At 29.8% G+C, this 14,084-nt stretch overlaps 1 protein-coding gene across 1 annotated transcript in view; it reads left to right on the plus strand.

Annotated features, from left to right (window-relative positions):
* Positions 1-4,356: 4,356 nt before the first annotated feature.
* The window catches only part of LOC118200907 (ras-related C3 botulinum toxin substrate 1-like), a 41,942-nt gene continuing 32,214 nt past the window's right edge, over positions 4,357-14,084 (plus strand). Inside the window, exons 1-3 of the mRNA XM_035372900.2 lie at positions 4,357-4,735; positions 8,521-8,681; positions 13,885-13,999. Coding sequence (XP_035228791.1) covers positions 8,542-8,681; positions 13,885-13,999 — 255 coding nt within the window. The 5' untranslated portion in view covers positions 4,357-4,735; positions 8,521-8,541. The remainder of the gene's footprint in view (positions 4,736-8,520; positions 8,682-13,884; positions 14,000-14,084) is intronic.

The raw sequence follows: 14,084 nt of genomic DNA on the forward strand, positions 1-14,084 counted from the left end.
ACAGTGATGAAATAGCACATATACATATATAAATAGTAAACTATTACATAAGTTATATTAAATGTAATAAAATCTCCCTAAGATGACCATATATGATTCCTGATGATTTTTCAATTTCTGTTTCTTTTAATAGCTTTTAGATTGCTCAAACAAGAAAATAACTATTACTAATGCCCAATAATAAAGCTTTTTTATGTTCTCAGAATTACTATTAACTTTCAGAAGTTTCCAAAATTGTTTTACCAAAGATTTTGTACAATAATAAAATTTCATATGTGTTATATGTTAACTTTTGTTATACTTATTATAAGTAATGTACAGATCATAATTAAATTGCCAGATTAATTTTTCAAACTGCAGATTGGTATTTTTGCTTTCATTGAAAACATCAAAATGGATGTACGTGTAAAATTTGAATTTGTTTGGCAAAGTGAAATTCCAATAGTATGTGGATTTGTGCCTTTATGCAAACAAAAGCAAGCTCTTATGATATAAGTCCGTTGCATTTAAGAAATATATAACTTACAATCGTTACACAAAATACAATAAATATCAAACATCTTTAACATGACTCATCCTTGCCATTTTAGGTCAATACTATTTCTTACTGCTGGATAGAAATTTCTATTAAAATTTTACATGCTGGATATGAAGGTTTATATATTCAGGAAAAACATGACTATTGATTTGACCATTTGTCATTTTTTATGGAAATTTTTTTCTATGTAATTTTATTTCATAGTACTGGTTTGTTTTTAAAACAGTAATTTATTCCTCTATTATAAATAAAATGACAAAATAATCATATTTATCACAATATGGTTTATTTTAAATCCTTTTTTTATTATTATTACTTATTTTTATTTTTCGCCTTTTAGGGGTTTCATTCTGTCCATCAGAATATATAAGTGAATAGTAAAAACTGATGTTGAGAGGATGAAGGATAATTGAATTTCTGTTAAATTATATTTAACAGTACATATCTAAAAAAATAGAAATTTAATACAGATCTCCACTTTGCAAAAGAACAGCACTGCTGTAAAATCTTTAATAAGACAAAATGGTAAAAAGTAATGAAGCAGCTAAGGTGAATTTATATAGAAAAACTAACCTTTATTAAAGGATATTATATAGAATACTTTTTTTTTTTTTTAAAGGACAGCTATTAAATCATCATTGGCATTTATTTCTGTATGGTTAGCTTCTGTGCTTATGTTTCAGAATATGATGCTAATGTCTGAAATGTTGACTCATACCTGATACTCTGAAGAAACTTATGGAAATGATTCACCGTGAAAATTTTATCCAAATGAAATCATGAATGTTTAGGAATACGCAGAGCTAAAATGTCTTACAACTAGTCCGAAGACAGTATGAGAATTATAATAATCTGCCTGGGGAAAATCTTAAAGCTGATAATGTAACCAAAGTCATAGGTAAGGTTTTCAGTGCCCAGCTGAAGTTTTCGCACCCCCTTTTGTTTGCTAAGAACGGAAAATATTTAATTTTAAAATTTAGTAACATCAGTTTGGCTCCCCTTGGGGGGGGCAAGGGACAGATGTCCACCCTCACTCCCCTCTAGCTATGCCCCAGGAGGTAACAATGAAAAGAATGTTACATGTGAACCACCATGCAAGGAGACCAATTGTCCTCATTTGGTAGACTCTGTCCTTCTTCAAGAAGTGTCCTCCGAACTGTCTTCCTTTTCAATATTTTACAACTAATCTGTTTATCTCTGTATTAGTTAAAGATGCTGCTTCGAAATGTTACACGTCAATGGTCATGTGATGGTGCAGTTCGAAGAAACATGATTATAAAATGCACAGACAACACATTCTGGGCATATCAATACATCACGCAGCCACACTTGTCATGCACCTCACACTTTTGCGCACTTTACTTTGTTTATTTTAATGTGTCTATAATATTATAGTTCGCATTTACATCTGATGCAAATACAAATTTCCTTTCATTGTATAATTATTATACTCTGAGTATAATAATTGTGACAATATACTTGCAAAAGACTTGAAAAATGCAGTATTTGTAACAGTTTTATCTGAGGCATCGAATCATAATGAAACAAAATTGTATCCAATAATAGTAAGATATTATAATGTTAACAACGGCACTCACATAAAAATTTTTAATTTAAAGTCTATCGAGGGCGAAGAAATTTTGGTGAACCATCTATACAGAGTAATAAATGAAAACAATTTGAAATATAAAGTTGTTGCACTAACAGCAGATAATACAAATACAAATTTTGGTGGGAAAAGATGCAAAAGGAGTAAATAATGTCTATGAAAAATTACCAGATTTACTCTAAAAGAAAACACTAGGCATAGGTTGTAATACACATATTTTGTCAAATGCAATAAACATGGTATCATCTGCCATGCCAATTGATGTAGAAGTAATAATAACAACAATTTATTTGTATTTTAGTCGTTTTACAGTTCGTGTGACTGCTTTAAAAAAATTTTGTAAAGACGCAAATGTCCTGCTTTGTTCGCTTTTTGTCCTCTTTTTTCATTGTAAAAAGAAAAGGGTCACCTTCATTAAATCATTTTCTTATAATATAAATGTTGTCCTTTTTTAAAATCATATCAATTTCTTAAGAAATAAAACATAAATAAAAGAAACAATCATATGATGAATACATAGATTATGTAGATAGAAGTACATGTATATTCGGTGTAAAAAAATGAGTCCATTGGAAACTGTAAAGGAGATGGCAGTGAAAATGTAAAGTGAGTTGTGAAATATCTGGTTGTGCAAGATATAGGAGACAGGTTGAAGACCACTTATTAATATCTAATTATTTGAATCTATAAGATCACTATGTCTATAATTTAGGTGCCCAAATGGGTCAAAAAGTTAAAAATTTGTTACACTTTGACTAATGTTTAGGATACTAGTTGTTAAAATTGATATCTGCAGATACTTCCTTAAAACTGTTGGTTTCCTTGTTTTTCCTGTTACATCATAATTGGTCCTACTTTTCAGCAGGCATTATATGAAATAAACGTTGCACCATAATTCTGCTTTCCAACTTTCTTCATAAAAGTGAAAGGATGTAAAAAAGAACAACTTTTTAAACAGAAACAGTAAATTTTACATAAGCTGCAATAATAAGTGTAGTTAAATATAGTAATAAGCAATAAAATCTATATCTAAAATTATCTAACATTCTTGCATTCAAAATTCTTTAGTTTTTAGTCATCTAAATTTTCTCAGTAATTTGCCGATTATGCCCTAATTTTTAAATAAAGATAAAACAATTGATATCTAAGACACTACTTAACAGTCTTACTTTTATTTTCAAAGAAAATATATCTATACTTTTTGCAAATATGCAGTTTTACGATTGCAAGGACAAATATTGTAGAAATCAATAAGGAATCTCTGCATTGATGAACTCACATAATTGTTCATGATATATAAAAACAAATTCTGTTAACATGAAAATATATATGTGGACAAGTTTTTTTACATACACAATTCTTTTGACCTAAATATTTATTTTTGATTGATTTCAAAGGTTGCAATCATAAATATTCCACATTCATTACATAATATATAAAAACAAATATTTGAGAAAATGAATAATAATTGCCTTCCTTAAATCTTTTAGGGAAATATGTTTTTAATACAATGTCAGGTTTCTTTTCATAATACAGTGGACGTATTCAATAAAGAGTTAACAGAGCGTAATGTTCGGAAAAAACTTGCTTAGCAAAACAATCCATTATACAGTTTTTATAATATTTCAAAGATTACTCCACTTGACAATAAAAATGTAATATAATAAAACGTATCTCTCCATTAAATCAGTAATAAATAAGTATTTCTCCATTAAATAGATAATAAAATATAACACAGATTTCAATCTGATTTCATAAATTTCATGCATTTTAAAAACTACTGCACACTCTAAATATTATATACATATATGCCAGAAATATATATTTCTATTTGTGTATGTACGAAGAAATAATGCATGAGTAAAATCACATATCTAATGCATTTTTTGAGCAGACTGATTAGTTTTAATGCACGCGTATATATAATGATAATCTTAAGTTCTTGCTACAAACTATACCACTAAAGAGAAGAGTCGTAAATATTTTATAAAAACTTCCCCAAACCCATTCACATGGCAATTACAACATACGTAAAAGTATAATAACAAAAAATAACCAGTACGGCGATAAATAGCCAATTACAATAACCCTTCATTCGTCAATAGCACTCGTGTGTCGAGAGTATTTGCCCTGAGGCCGGTAAATATCCGGGTAAGCCTCCTTCGTCGGGTCTCAGATATCAGACAGATTCTCTGGCTTGTTAGGTTTGAAAATTCGTGTTATATATTTGGTTTAATGATTTACCACTCACTGAGGTTCATAAAGGAATTCAAAATATGTTAAATAAAAAAAATTAACAAATTTCTAATATTTTGATTTTGCAATATAAAACTTATATTTTTTCCTTTTTCCGAAAATCGCATTTAATACATTTGTCTTTTTTTATCATCCCCCCCCCCCATATCAGTGTTGCTACTAAGCCACATGCTTCCCGAGTTTGTTTTTATTATTTTAGTTTGGGTGGATCATCTGGCTTGAAGTTTTTTCCAAAAATTCACCGGAATCTTTGTTGGGGATACCGAAATTGTATCAATCGGGGAAAGACGCCGTGGAAGAAGAAACTTTGTATTGCTCTTTGAGACTGCCAGGTAAGGTTAAATATTCGTAAATTCTAAATATATTTAAGGAACTAATGCTTGTTGCAGAATAAAGTATGTTTTTATTATTAAGAACGCACCTTTTGAAATCTAAAAATATCATTAAATAAACATTGACATCATGTATCTGTTATCTGAGGTATATATGTTAGATGGTTTAAATTTGTTTACTTGCGTATGTCACTGGTAATTTCTGAAAAATCTGTGTTTGGTTTTAGCAGCATTTTTAGTTTATATTTCTGTCATTTATTAAAGCGGAGATTTTTTCAGTCATTGTCAAATTTTAAGGCGACCTTTTTGTAACGAGTGTAAAGTCTCTTCTCTGTTTTTACTATTTGGAATTAAATGCGGGAAAAAATGAGATAGTACGTTTATCATGGTGTAGGAGTTAGGGGAATAAAACAAACCGTTATAACCGAAGGGTTGAAAATTATTTAAAAAAAAAGTGTATTTAAAATTGCTTTTCGTTAAATTTGGTTCTTTTGATAAAGTAAACATTATTATTACTGCTACTTCTAAAATTTTCTGCTTATAATCTTGCAGATAAAATATAATTTGTACAAGAAACTAGTTTTAAAATTATCCATCTAGTAAATAAAATATTTATAAGATAGATTTTTGCTTTAATTCTTAACTCTTAAAATTTTAGACTATTATTCTTAATGTTATAAATGCAAAAGGTGCAGGTTAATGATAGATGTGCTTGAGACTATTGTTACAGGCATTATTTGCTTAGTAGACAAAATTCTCAGTTTAAACTAATAAAATAGAATATTATATTTAATAAATAATATTGTTATATGCATGTTTCCTCTGCTATTAGGTGCTATTTTACAGAAATATTGAAAGAATTATGCATTGCCATGAATCTACTATTGCTGTTAAGAAATAAAATGCTTTTTTATAATTTAAATATTCATCCCATTACACTTTTAATGCAAGACATTTCTTTTAACCCTCGAATTCAAGTAAACCCAAATTCTTATCAATTATGTATCCTCATTAATGAAACTTTTGAATGATTTTTTTTTCACAATTGAGCTAAACAAGGGCATCTTCCAGCATTAAGTTATGCATTGATTATGTAACTTCTGCATTTACTTATTCACTAAAACAGAATTTAAATGCATAAGCTAAGTTGATAACATGTCCTAAACCTCTGAACATTTTATGTAATACAGTAGTTTTTGGAAAAATTCTAGAAATTTTATCAAAATTATTAAAGAATAATTTCTTTCTCTCCTGATTTTACATCTCATCAACCGGCAGGTCACAGAATCTCGATGTTTTACTTTTATCCCTTACTAACTTAATGCAATATATTTTACTTATTGCTGTGAAATGTTTCTCAGCAATAAGTAAAATATATTGCATTAAAGAAACTTGATATTGAGTAAATTCTATTCTTCTGGCCTTAGTGATTTTCTGCCGTAATTTTTCTTATTAAATTTGATTTGAGCTAAATTGTCTCAACGTGTTATAAACATATGTGAAACCTTTTATAAAGATTCAACCAATGTTTAATTAACTAATATTTATTTTTAATTTTGTTTAGTTTGTTAATATAGTGCATTACTAATAATAAGTTAATCTACTCAGGAGTATGTATTAATAGTAAGTTAAATCTACTCAATAGTATGTACATTATGTTTTAAATTTTATTTTCATAATATTTAAAAGTATTTTGATGAATAAAAGCTTTGCTTCCCTTGGGTTTTTCTTAGTGTGTTTAAAATTGCTGCCAGGTAAGGTTAAATACAAGAAAAAATACAAAGTTAATACAAAATACAAGAAGGTTAAATACAAAATACAAGAAGAGATAAAAGTATATTTTAGGGTACCCCTTGGTGAAACTTGGTGTTTTTTGGCGGCACATGGATACCGAGTTTGTACAGTTCTTTGACTTATTATTTTGGCTTGCATAACAGCGATTTTTGTGCCAAACATCGCTGCTACACAAAGCCAAAACAACTAGACAAAGAATTGCACAAACTCTGTATCCATGTGCATATCGACCTATTTTCACTTAAAAAAAAATCTCCGATTTCCACAAAAATGGCATTGCGCACTCCCTTGAATTTATCCATGCACACTTTGATCTATTTTCACTTAAAAAATTCCAAGAATTGCACAAACTTGCATAGAAAACTCCCTTCACTTTGTCCATGTACACATCGATGTATTTTCACTTAAAAAGTCAATAGAGCACCCAATTCTAAAATACAGGCAAACAAAAAATATTTAATCTCAATAAACGACATTTTAAACCAATCAATAAAATAACATAAAAAAGGAAAAACATGTTATACGTTTAAGCACTACAAAAAGCATATATCCACTTACCCTATTTAGAAGTTCCTTCGTCTTTAGTCTGTGGCACACAAAATTCCTTAACAGCATCCAAAAACTTCCCATAGTTATCTGAACTTGAATCCATATATTGGCATCGCCACATCTGAACCTTTTTTCCTACAAGCCCATTCAAATCCATCTAAACGGTTTTTACGTTGGGCTAGACGCATATCCTTCCTACATACGGGACATTTATAATGACTACTAATAAACCTTCATTTACACATCAGTCATTTAATATTTACACATCAGTCAATTAATGCTCTTTTCCTCTTTCGTTCCAAATCGTACAGAAACTTGAAATTAATCTTACTACATTCAGCCATTCTACCGTCTAAACAATAAAACCAACACACACCACAAAAGCGCTTGCCAAACATCTCATGATTCAAAATTTCCCAGAATCACGCACGCGGTTACGTCACAACAGGGTTTCCATAACATTCAACTACTCAGGTTACCATAAATGAAACAACAACATGGCGATAAATGAAACAACTTCACCATAATACAAGGGGTACCTTAAAGTCTACTCTAACACAAGAAAATTATAAAATGAAACTGAGGAGCATAAAATTCAGAATATCTGTTAAAATAAATTTATATCTGAATCATATTGTAAACACTAATTCAGAAGTCAAAATACAGAAATCAGCATTATATTTTCAAATTTTCACAGGACCAGTTTTGATGGTTTGGTAAAATCATCAAAACTAGTCCTGTGAAAATTTGAACATATAACACTGATTTTTGTTGTTTGACTTCTGAATTAGTGTTTGTTCGGCTTGTTATTCTGTCTTAATCATATTGTAAACAGTTCAGTAACCTGGATCATGCATTATAAAGTGAATTTAAGTTAATCTGGTGTTCTTCAGAAGTGGCATTGCTATGCAATGCAATAAACTTTCTGGTTTTTCATGCTACAAGGCTGAGAGCTTTATTAAAAATAGTTCTGCTTTAATGTGGTTTTATTAACAGATTTACTTCAAAATAGAAAATTATTTATATTCTTTGGGATTGTTTTCTTAGTAGTTCTTAGAAGTAATAAACTTCAGAAATTAATGTTCTAGTTATTAAGTTTAATTAAAAGGTTTTGGAAGCAAGTTTAAATCAGTGGTTATTAGATTTATTTTCAGAATAAATAATATTTTCTATTAATTTATCTGTTATAAAAAGTCATTGAACGGTTATAATACTCTGCAGTAAAAAGGTAGCTCTTTGAAACAATCATCTAAACACTTATGTTCGTAAGTTTTGGTGACTAAATGTGGTGATCAATATCAGGACAGATTTAACTTTTTAGCCTTTAAAGTTAAATCTGTCCAGAGTAATTTCTGTATAAGATAATTATTTTTTTTTGATTAATGTATCATAAAAAGTATGCACAAGCTTTATGTATTAAAAATACTTTTATATATTTGCAGTTTTTTGTACAAAAATTTCTAATGCAGAGGGCGCCTGCAGGTAGTGTATCATCCGGAAGACCTATAAAATGTGTCGTCGTTGGCGATGGGACTGTGGGGAAAACTTGCATGCTGATATCGTATACAACAGATAGCTTTCCTGGGGAATATGTTCCAACAGTGTAAGATTCTTTATCTGTTTATTCATTATAACAGAAATATATTTCAGTGAAGGAATTTACTAGTAGAAATCTTGTTATTGCTTACTTTTATGCATATGGTTATAACTAATTAACTTTAATTTGTATATATATATAATTTTGTTCTATACCTTTTTTTATTAAATTTCATTATACTTTCTTATTATCTTCTCCTTTACCAAATTTTGCTGGCTCATTGGTGATTGTGAATTAGTGAAAAAATTATGTTTGGCTTATGAATTAGTGAAAAAATTATGTTTGGCTATCTTTATGGCTTACAGCTTCTGTTCATAAATAATAAAAACATTTTATGAGAAATAATACATTTTACAATGGCAGAAAAATAAACCTAACCTTATGGTTAATATTTACATTTTTGAAGCTGTGGATAAGTGTTTGGTGAAATGACAATTAAATATAAAGCATTTAAATCCATCTGTATTCAAATATGTGTGCAGTATGCGCATGCATGTGTTGGCTATTGTAGAGTGCATATTTAAAAATGTTCCCAAGACATAGCAGTGCTGTCAAATACTGAAACTGGAGGTGTAAATAACAAAGTATCGGTTTTATATTTACTGAACACTTCTAGTTAAAGTCTGAAAACTGTTTTCATAAAATACACTACCTTATTATGAGAAAATTTGGTGCTGGAAGTACAGTGAACTCCTGATTATCCATGTTAATGCATGTGCATCAATAATAAACTGGGAAATATAAATAATCAGAAAAATGTCTTGTAGACTGTAAAAAATGAACTCTTAGATGGGATATAATAGTATGCTGTTGAAGATGGTGTAATTTAATTCACAAGCTTTTGTTAAATTAACTCTAATTTGTAAGCCTCTTGTGATGATTTTCTATTTCAGGAAAAATATGTCTTGCATGTAATAATCAGTTTTGTTAGATTTTCTTTTCCTGAAAATTAAGATATCTTCTGGTTTTGCTTAAATTTAATCAGAAGCATTGTAGATAACCTAAAATTTAAATAGGTGCTGAACAATATTGTATGTTTTTAATAAATTTATTGTAGTTATTAAATTGGTTAACATCAAGACAGTAGGATGGAGTTCGATTGTTTAGTCTTCCATTGAAAAAAATCTCAATAAATAAGTTAAATTATTTCAAATAGATAAGCTGAATTATTTCAAAATTTAAATTTAAATACCTGAATATAAATTAAGGTCATCATAAGTGTACTAGTAGTGCTGAAGCCGAATGAGCTTTCAATTTGATGAGTTCTTTTGCAACAGGAACAGCTTTGTACAACATATTTCAGATGTAATGACAGTCTCTTTAAATAGGTTTAAGAGATTTATGTTTTAAGAGGCTTTAAGTATAAAATCTTTTGTATTTAAAAAAAGAAATGTTTTTAAAAAATCGGTGCTTGACTATAGGGCTTATTGGAAAACGAGTTGACATGAAAGAAAGCCTTTGGCAGCTTCTGGCATAAACTGTGCCATGTCATTAAATTTATGCATTATTTTATAATTTTTGTGATAGTTTGTGATTATTATATTTTTAATCTTTTTTTTGTTTATACTTAGTTATTTATATTTTATGTTTTTGTAAAAAAAAAAAAAAAAAAAAAAAAGAGTATTTAATTAAATTTTGATATTTTGTTTCTATTGTATAAAGTGTGAACCTTTTCTTAAATGCTCATAGTCTTAACAACTTGTCTCTGTATTTTAGTCGCCCTTTGTTGCTCATCTTTACTCATTTATCTTCATTTCGTTTCTTTGTGTTCTTTAGTGGGCTATTGTTTATTCACAGTATCCAAAGTACTGTGTTTGATAAAATCCTATGGCTTTCATTGTTTTTGTCTTTCTGCAGTTATTCTTTGATGTGTGTTTTTCAGTTTATATTGTGAAATCAGAAATTTTAGACCCAGACTGAACAAAAACTAACCAAAATAAATTTAGTGCAACTTCCCGTGAAGTAATCTTCAGAAATGGCTAATAACATTAGATGCTGACCTTGTGGACTACATTTGAAGATTGCTGCATTATTGTGTTGCCAGATTTGTAGTCTAAAGAGAAGATATATATTACTATACATATTTATTATACAAATCATTCATTATCTTTTTAAATAAAGTTAGTTTCCTTGTATATTGCAGTATATAAAAGGTAAACATATTAAATATTTAACTACATATTGGTGTCAGTTAGTGATAAAATTCTATCTATAAAAGTACAGTCGTAAACATGAGAACTTGACAGTTGACAATGCACAATTTTTTTATTCTTTTCAATGTTATAAACATCCATTGCTGATCATCATAAGAAAATGAATCATTGAAAGTGTTATCTTATCTGTACTTCTTAATTGCATTTCATATTAAGTGATTTTTATACTGAAAATATGGTAAATAATATATTATATACAAAGCCATTACATTACAACCACCCTCCATTTATAACAGTGGGCTTGGCCAGGAACAAAACCACTGCGAGTGTACGGCTGATGTTGGAGTATATAAAGCAGCTATGCATTGTCTTTCCAAACGTATCATGATTATCGACATAATTTGAGAAGCAGCTGATTTATCAGATTTGATAAAGGTCAAATTGTTATGGCTCGGCGATTGGAGCATCAGTATCGGAATCTGCGTTTAGTGGGCTATTCACGTGCAGTTGCATCGCATTGATTTCAGAGGAGAGCGGAGACTGCTATGCATTCTTTGCCTAACTGAAGAAGCTACAACAGCTGAAATCACCACCAGTTACAACAGTGGCAACCCAGACAGTGTTTCTCAACACACTAAGTACTAGTACGTAGGCCCATATACATTGCCATTATGGGCCTACGTAGCCGAAGCATGTCTCTGCACTGACGGCACGTCATTGCCAGCTGCATCTGCAGTGAACTAAAGGCCAGTTTACACCTGTTCGAGCAACCTGCAGTGAGCCCCTCGCTACGAGTTCTTTGACAATGTAAATGCTCACTTTATCTAAGAGAAATGTAGGGGAGATGAGTCGGTGAATCTGTTTCTACTTTGAACCTGTTGAAAATCTATCCAAGCAGCAACTCCGAGCAGCGTTTGCAGAGATGTTCGTGTCCAATGCCGAGATGGAGCGATAATCTAACTGTGGCTTTTTTTAATGTGTATGCTTCTTTTGAAGTATTATGGGATACTTCACTACCTGAATATTATGATCATTGTTTACTAATACCTAAGTATAACACGGATATAACTACTGATCAGAATGAATTTAGGTTTTTGATATTGTAGAAAAAACATAGAAGAAAATTAAATTAGCGTATCGGATTCAAAATATTTATTTTAAACATATTTATTTCTGAATTTTCTTTAATTAAAAAAAAAAACAATAAAATTATATGTTATTCAACTACACAGTAAAATACAGTTTTCAAGTAAAAAAATAAATGAAAGGGCAAAGTTTTATTTTGTTGATATAAATTTTGAAAAACCAGTTTTTACTCATGGCCAGTTACACCTAATAAAATATCTAAAATTTTAAAATTTTGTTTATAGACTTTCTTTTTTATTTGAACAACAAATTAGATTTTATTTACAAATGATCAGTGGGAAGTATTAAAATAAAAATCCCTGACAGAAGGCATATGAGGCTGTTATTGACATGTTAAAATTTGAGGGTGTTGGAGTGTTCAAGCAAAAGATAATAATTTGTGCTCAACCTTTCATACTCAGAAAATGGTCTCAAACACTTCTGGAATAAATATGCTGTTTGTGCATTTTGGCATTCAAAATAAATGTTGCAGAGAACTGCAGGAGTCACATGTCTCCAGAAACCGAAGCGCTATCTGCATTTTAATTTTGATTACAGGAGCATCTCGAAGTAACGTAGTTTTTTTTTTTTCTGAATAAGTGGAGTGACCATTTCCTATAAAGTTCCAAATTATCCTTCACCCACTCTGATAAAGTTTTTGTGACTTTGGATATCCTCACCCCGAAGTTCATTTAAAAGTTGATTCAATGCTCCCAACACATCACAGTGAGTTACCCAGTCACATTTTGATTTCCTTTTCTTCTATTTTGATGAGGGGCTCGCTGAAAGTCACTCGGAGAAGTGTAAACCAGCCTTAAGAAATATCGAAATAGGACATTAGAAGAATGGAAGAAAATTGCATGGTCCGATCCATAACATTCAGCTACTCAGGCTACCATAAATGAAACAACTTGATGATAAATGAAACAGCAACTTCGTAATAATACAAGGGGTAACCTAAAGTCAACGCTAACCTTTATTTTTGATGTGCGGAAATTAAAGAAAGTCATTGAGTGCCATGACTTCTGGCAAACAAATGGTCGTGAACCGTTTGGGAGAGGATTCCCCGAGTCGAGCCATATCGGGAAATGATGCCACGCATACCAACAGCCTGGCTCATTGCTCATTACTTGAGTCAATTCTCATATTTTAGAGACAAATTTTTCACTCATACTTTCCTCTTATCCTGAATTTCTCACATATAGAGATGCTCATATCTCAAGGTTCCACTGCATAAAGAATTAAGTTCATCAAAGCACTCTTGTCTGGACTCTTGCACTGTGAAAGTTATGAAAAATAATCACATGAAAATGTTAACAAGTCAATTCTGTTTTTTGCCTGATTTGGATTTTTCAGTTTACTCTAAATAACACAAATCACACTAAAATATCAAAACATTCTGAAGCAGTTATGGTTAAAATATCAAACTTTTGGTTGGAATCGTCTGTGGTTACTTACCAGCTCTTGCTGTTACTGTTGAAATATAGAGAGCGATGAAGGGAAAATAAACCAAAATGCATCAACATGGTACTAAAAATATGTGATAGGTTTTAACAGAAAAGTACATTTATTTCTGTTAGTGTTATTCTATTTTTCTGTTGTTACCATTTTGTGAAAATCAGTTATGGAGATAAATACTGAAGTCTGCAAGTTTCTTTTTTTAGGTGAGTTTTAATTTTATTTAGAGTAAAGATTTAATTTGAGTTAGCAGCATTAACTGCTATTTTTATTTAAAAAGAAAAGTGAACTATTTTTGAAAATTTTTCACAAGTAGTTAGTTCATCTCTTCAAAATAGTAAACACTTCTGAATTTTTCAAAAACTTTAAAAAATAATCTCTTCTGTCTGTTGATTAGACTGTAATCTAAAGTTCTTAGATGTTGGATTAAATTTTTCAGATAAACATGTAATTTATATTTTCTATAATTTTAGATTTGATAACTATTCTGCTGCCATGATGTGTGATGGAATACCAGTCAGTTTAGGTTTATGGGATACTGCTGGACAGGAAGATTATGATAGGCTTAGACCATTATCATACCCTCAGGTATAAATGAAACATAATAATTATTGTTGACTTTCATATAAAATTTTATTTCAGTTATAATGTTTGGAAATGTACATTGTTTTTG

Source organism: Stegodyphus dumicola, chromosome 5, assembly GCF_044657685.1.
Source record: "Stegodyphus dumicola isolate Sdum_Otavi_A_Nest chromosome 5, ASM4465768v1".
In the NCBI taxonomy this organism is placed as follows: Eukaryota; Metazoa; Arthropoda; class Arachnida; order Araneae; family Eresidae; genus Stegodyphus; species Stegodyphus dumicola.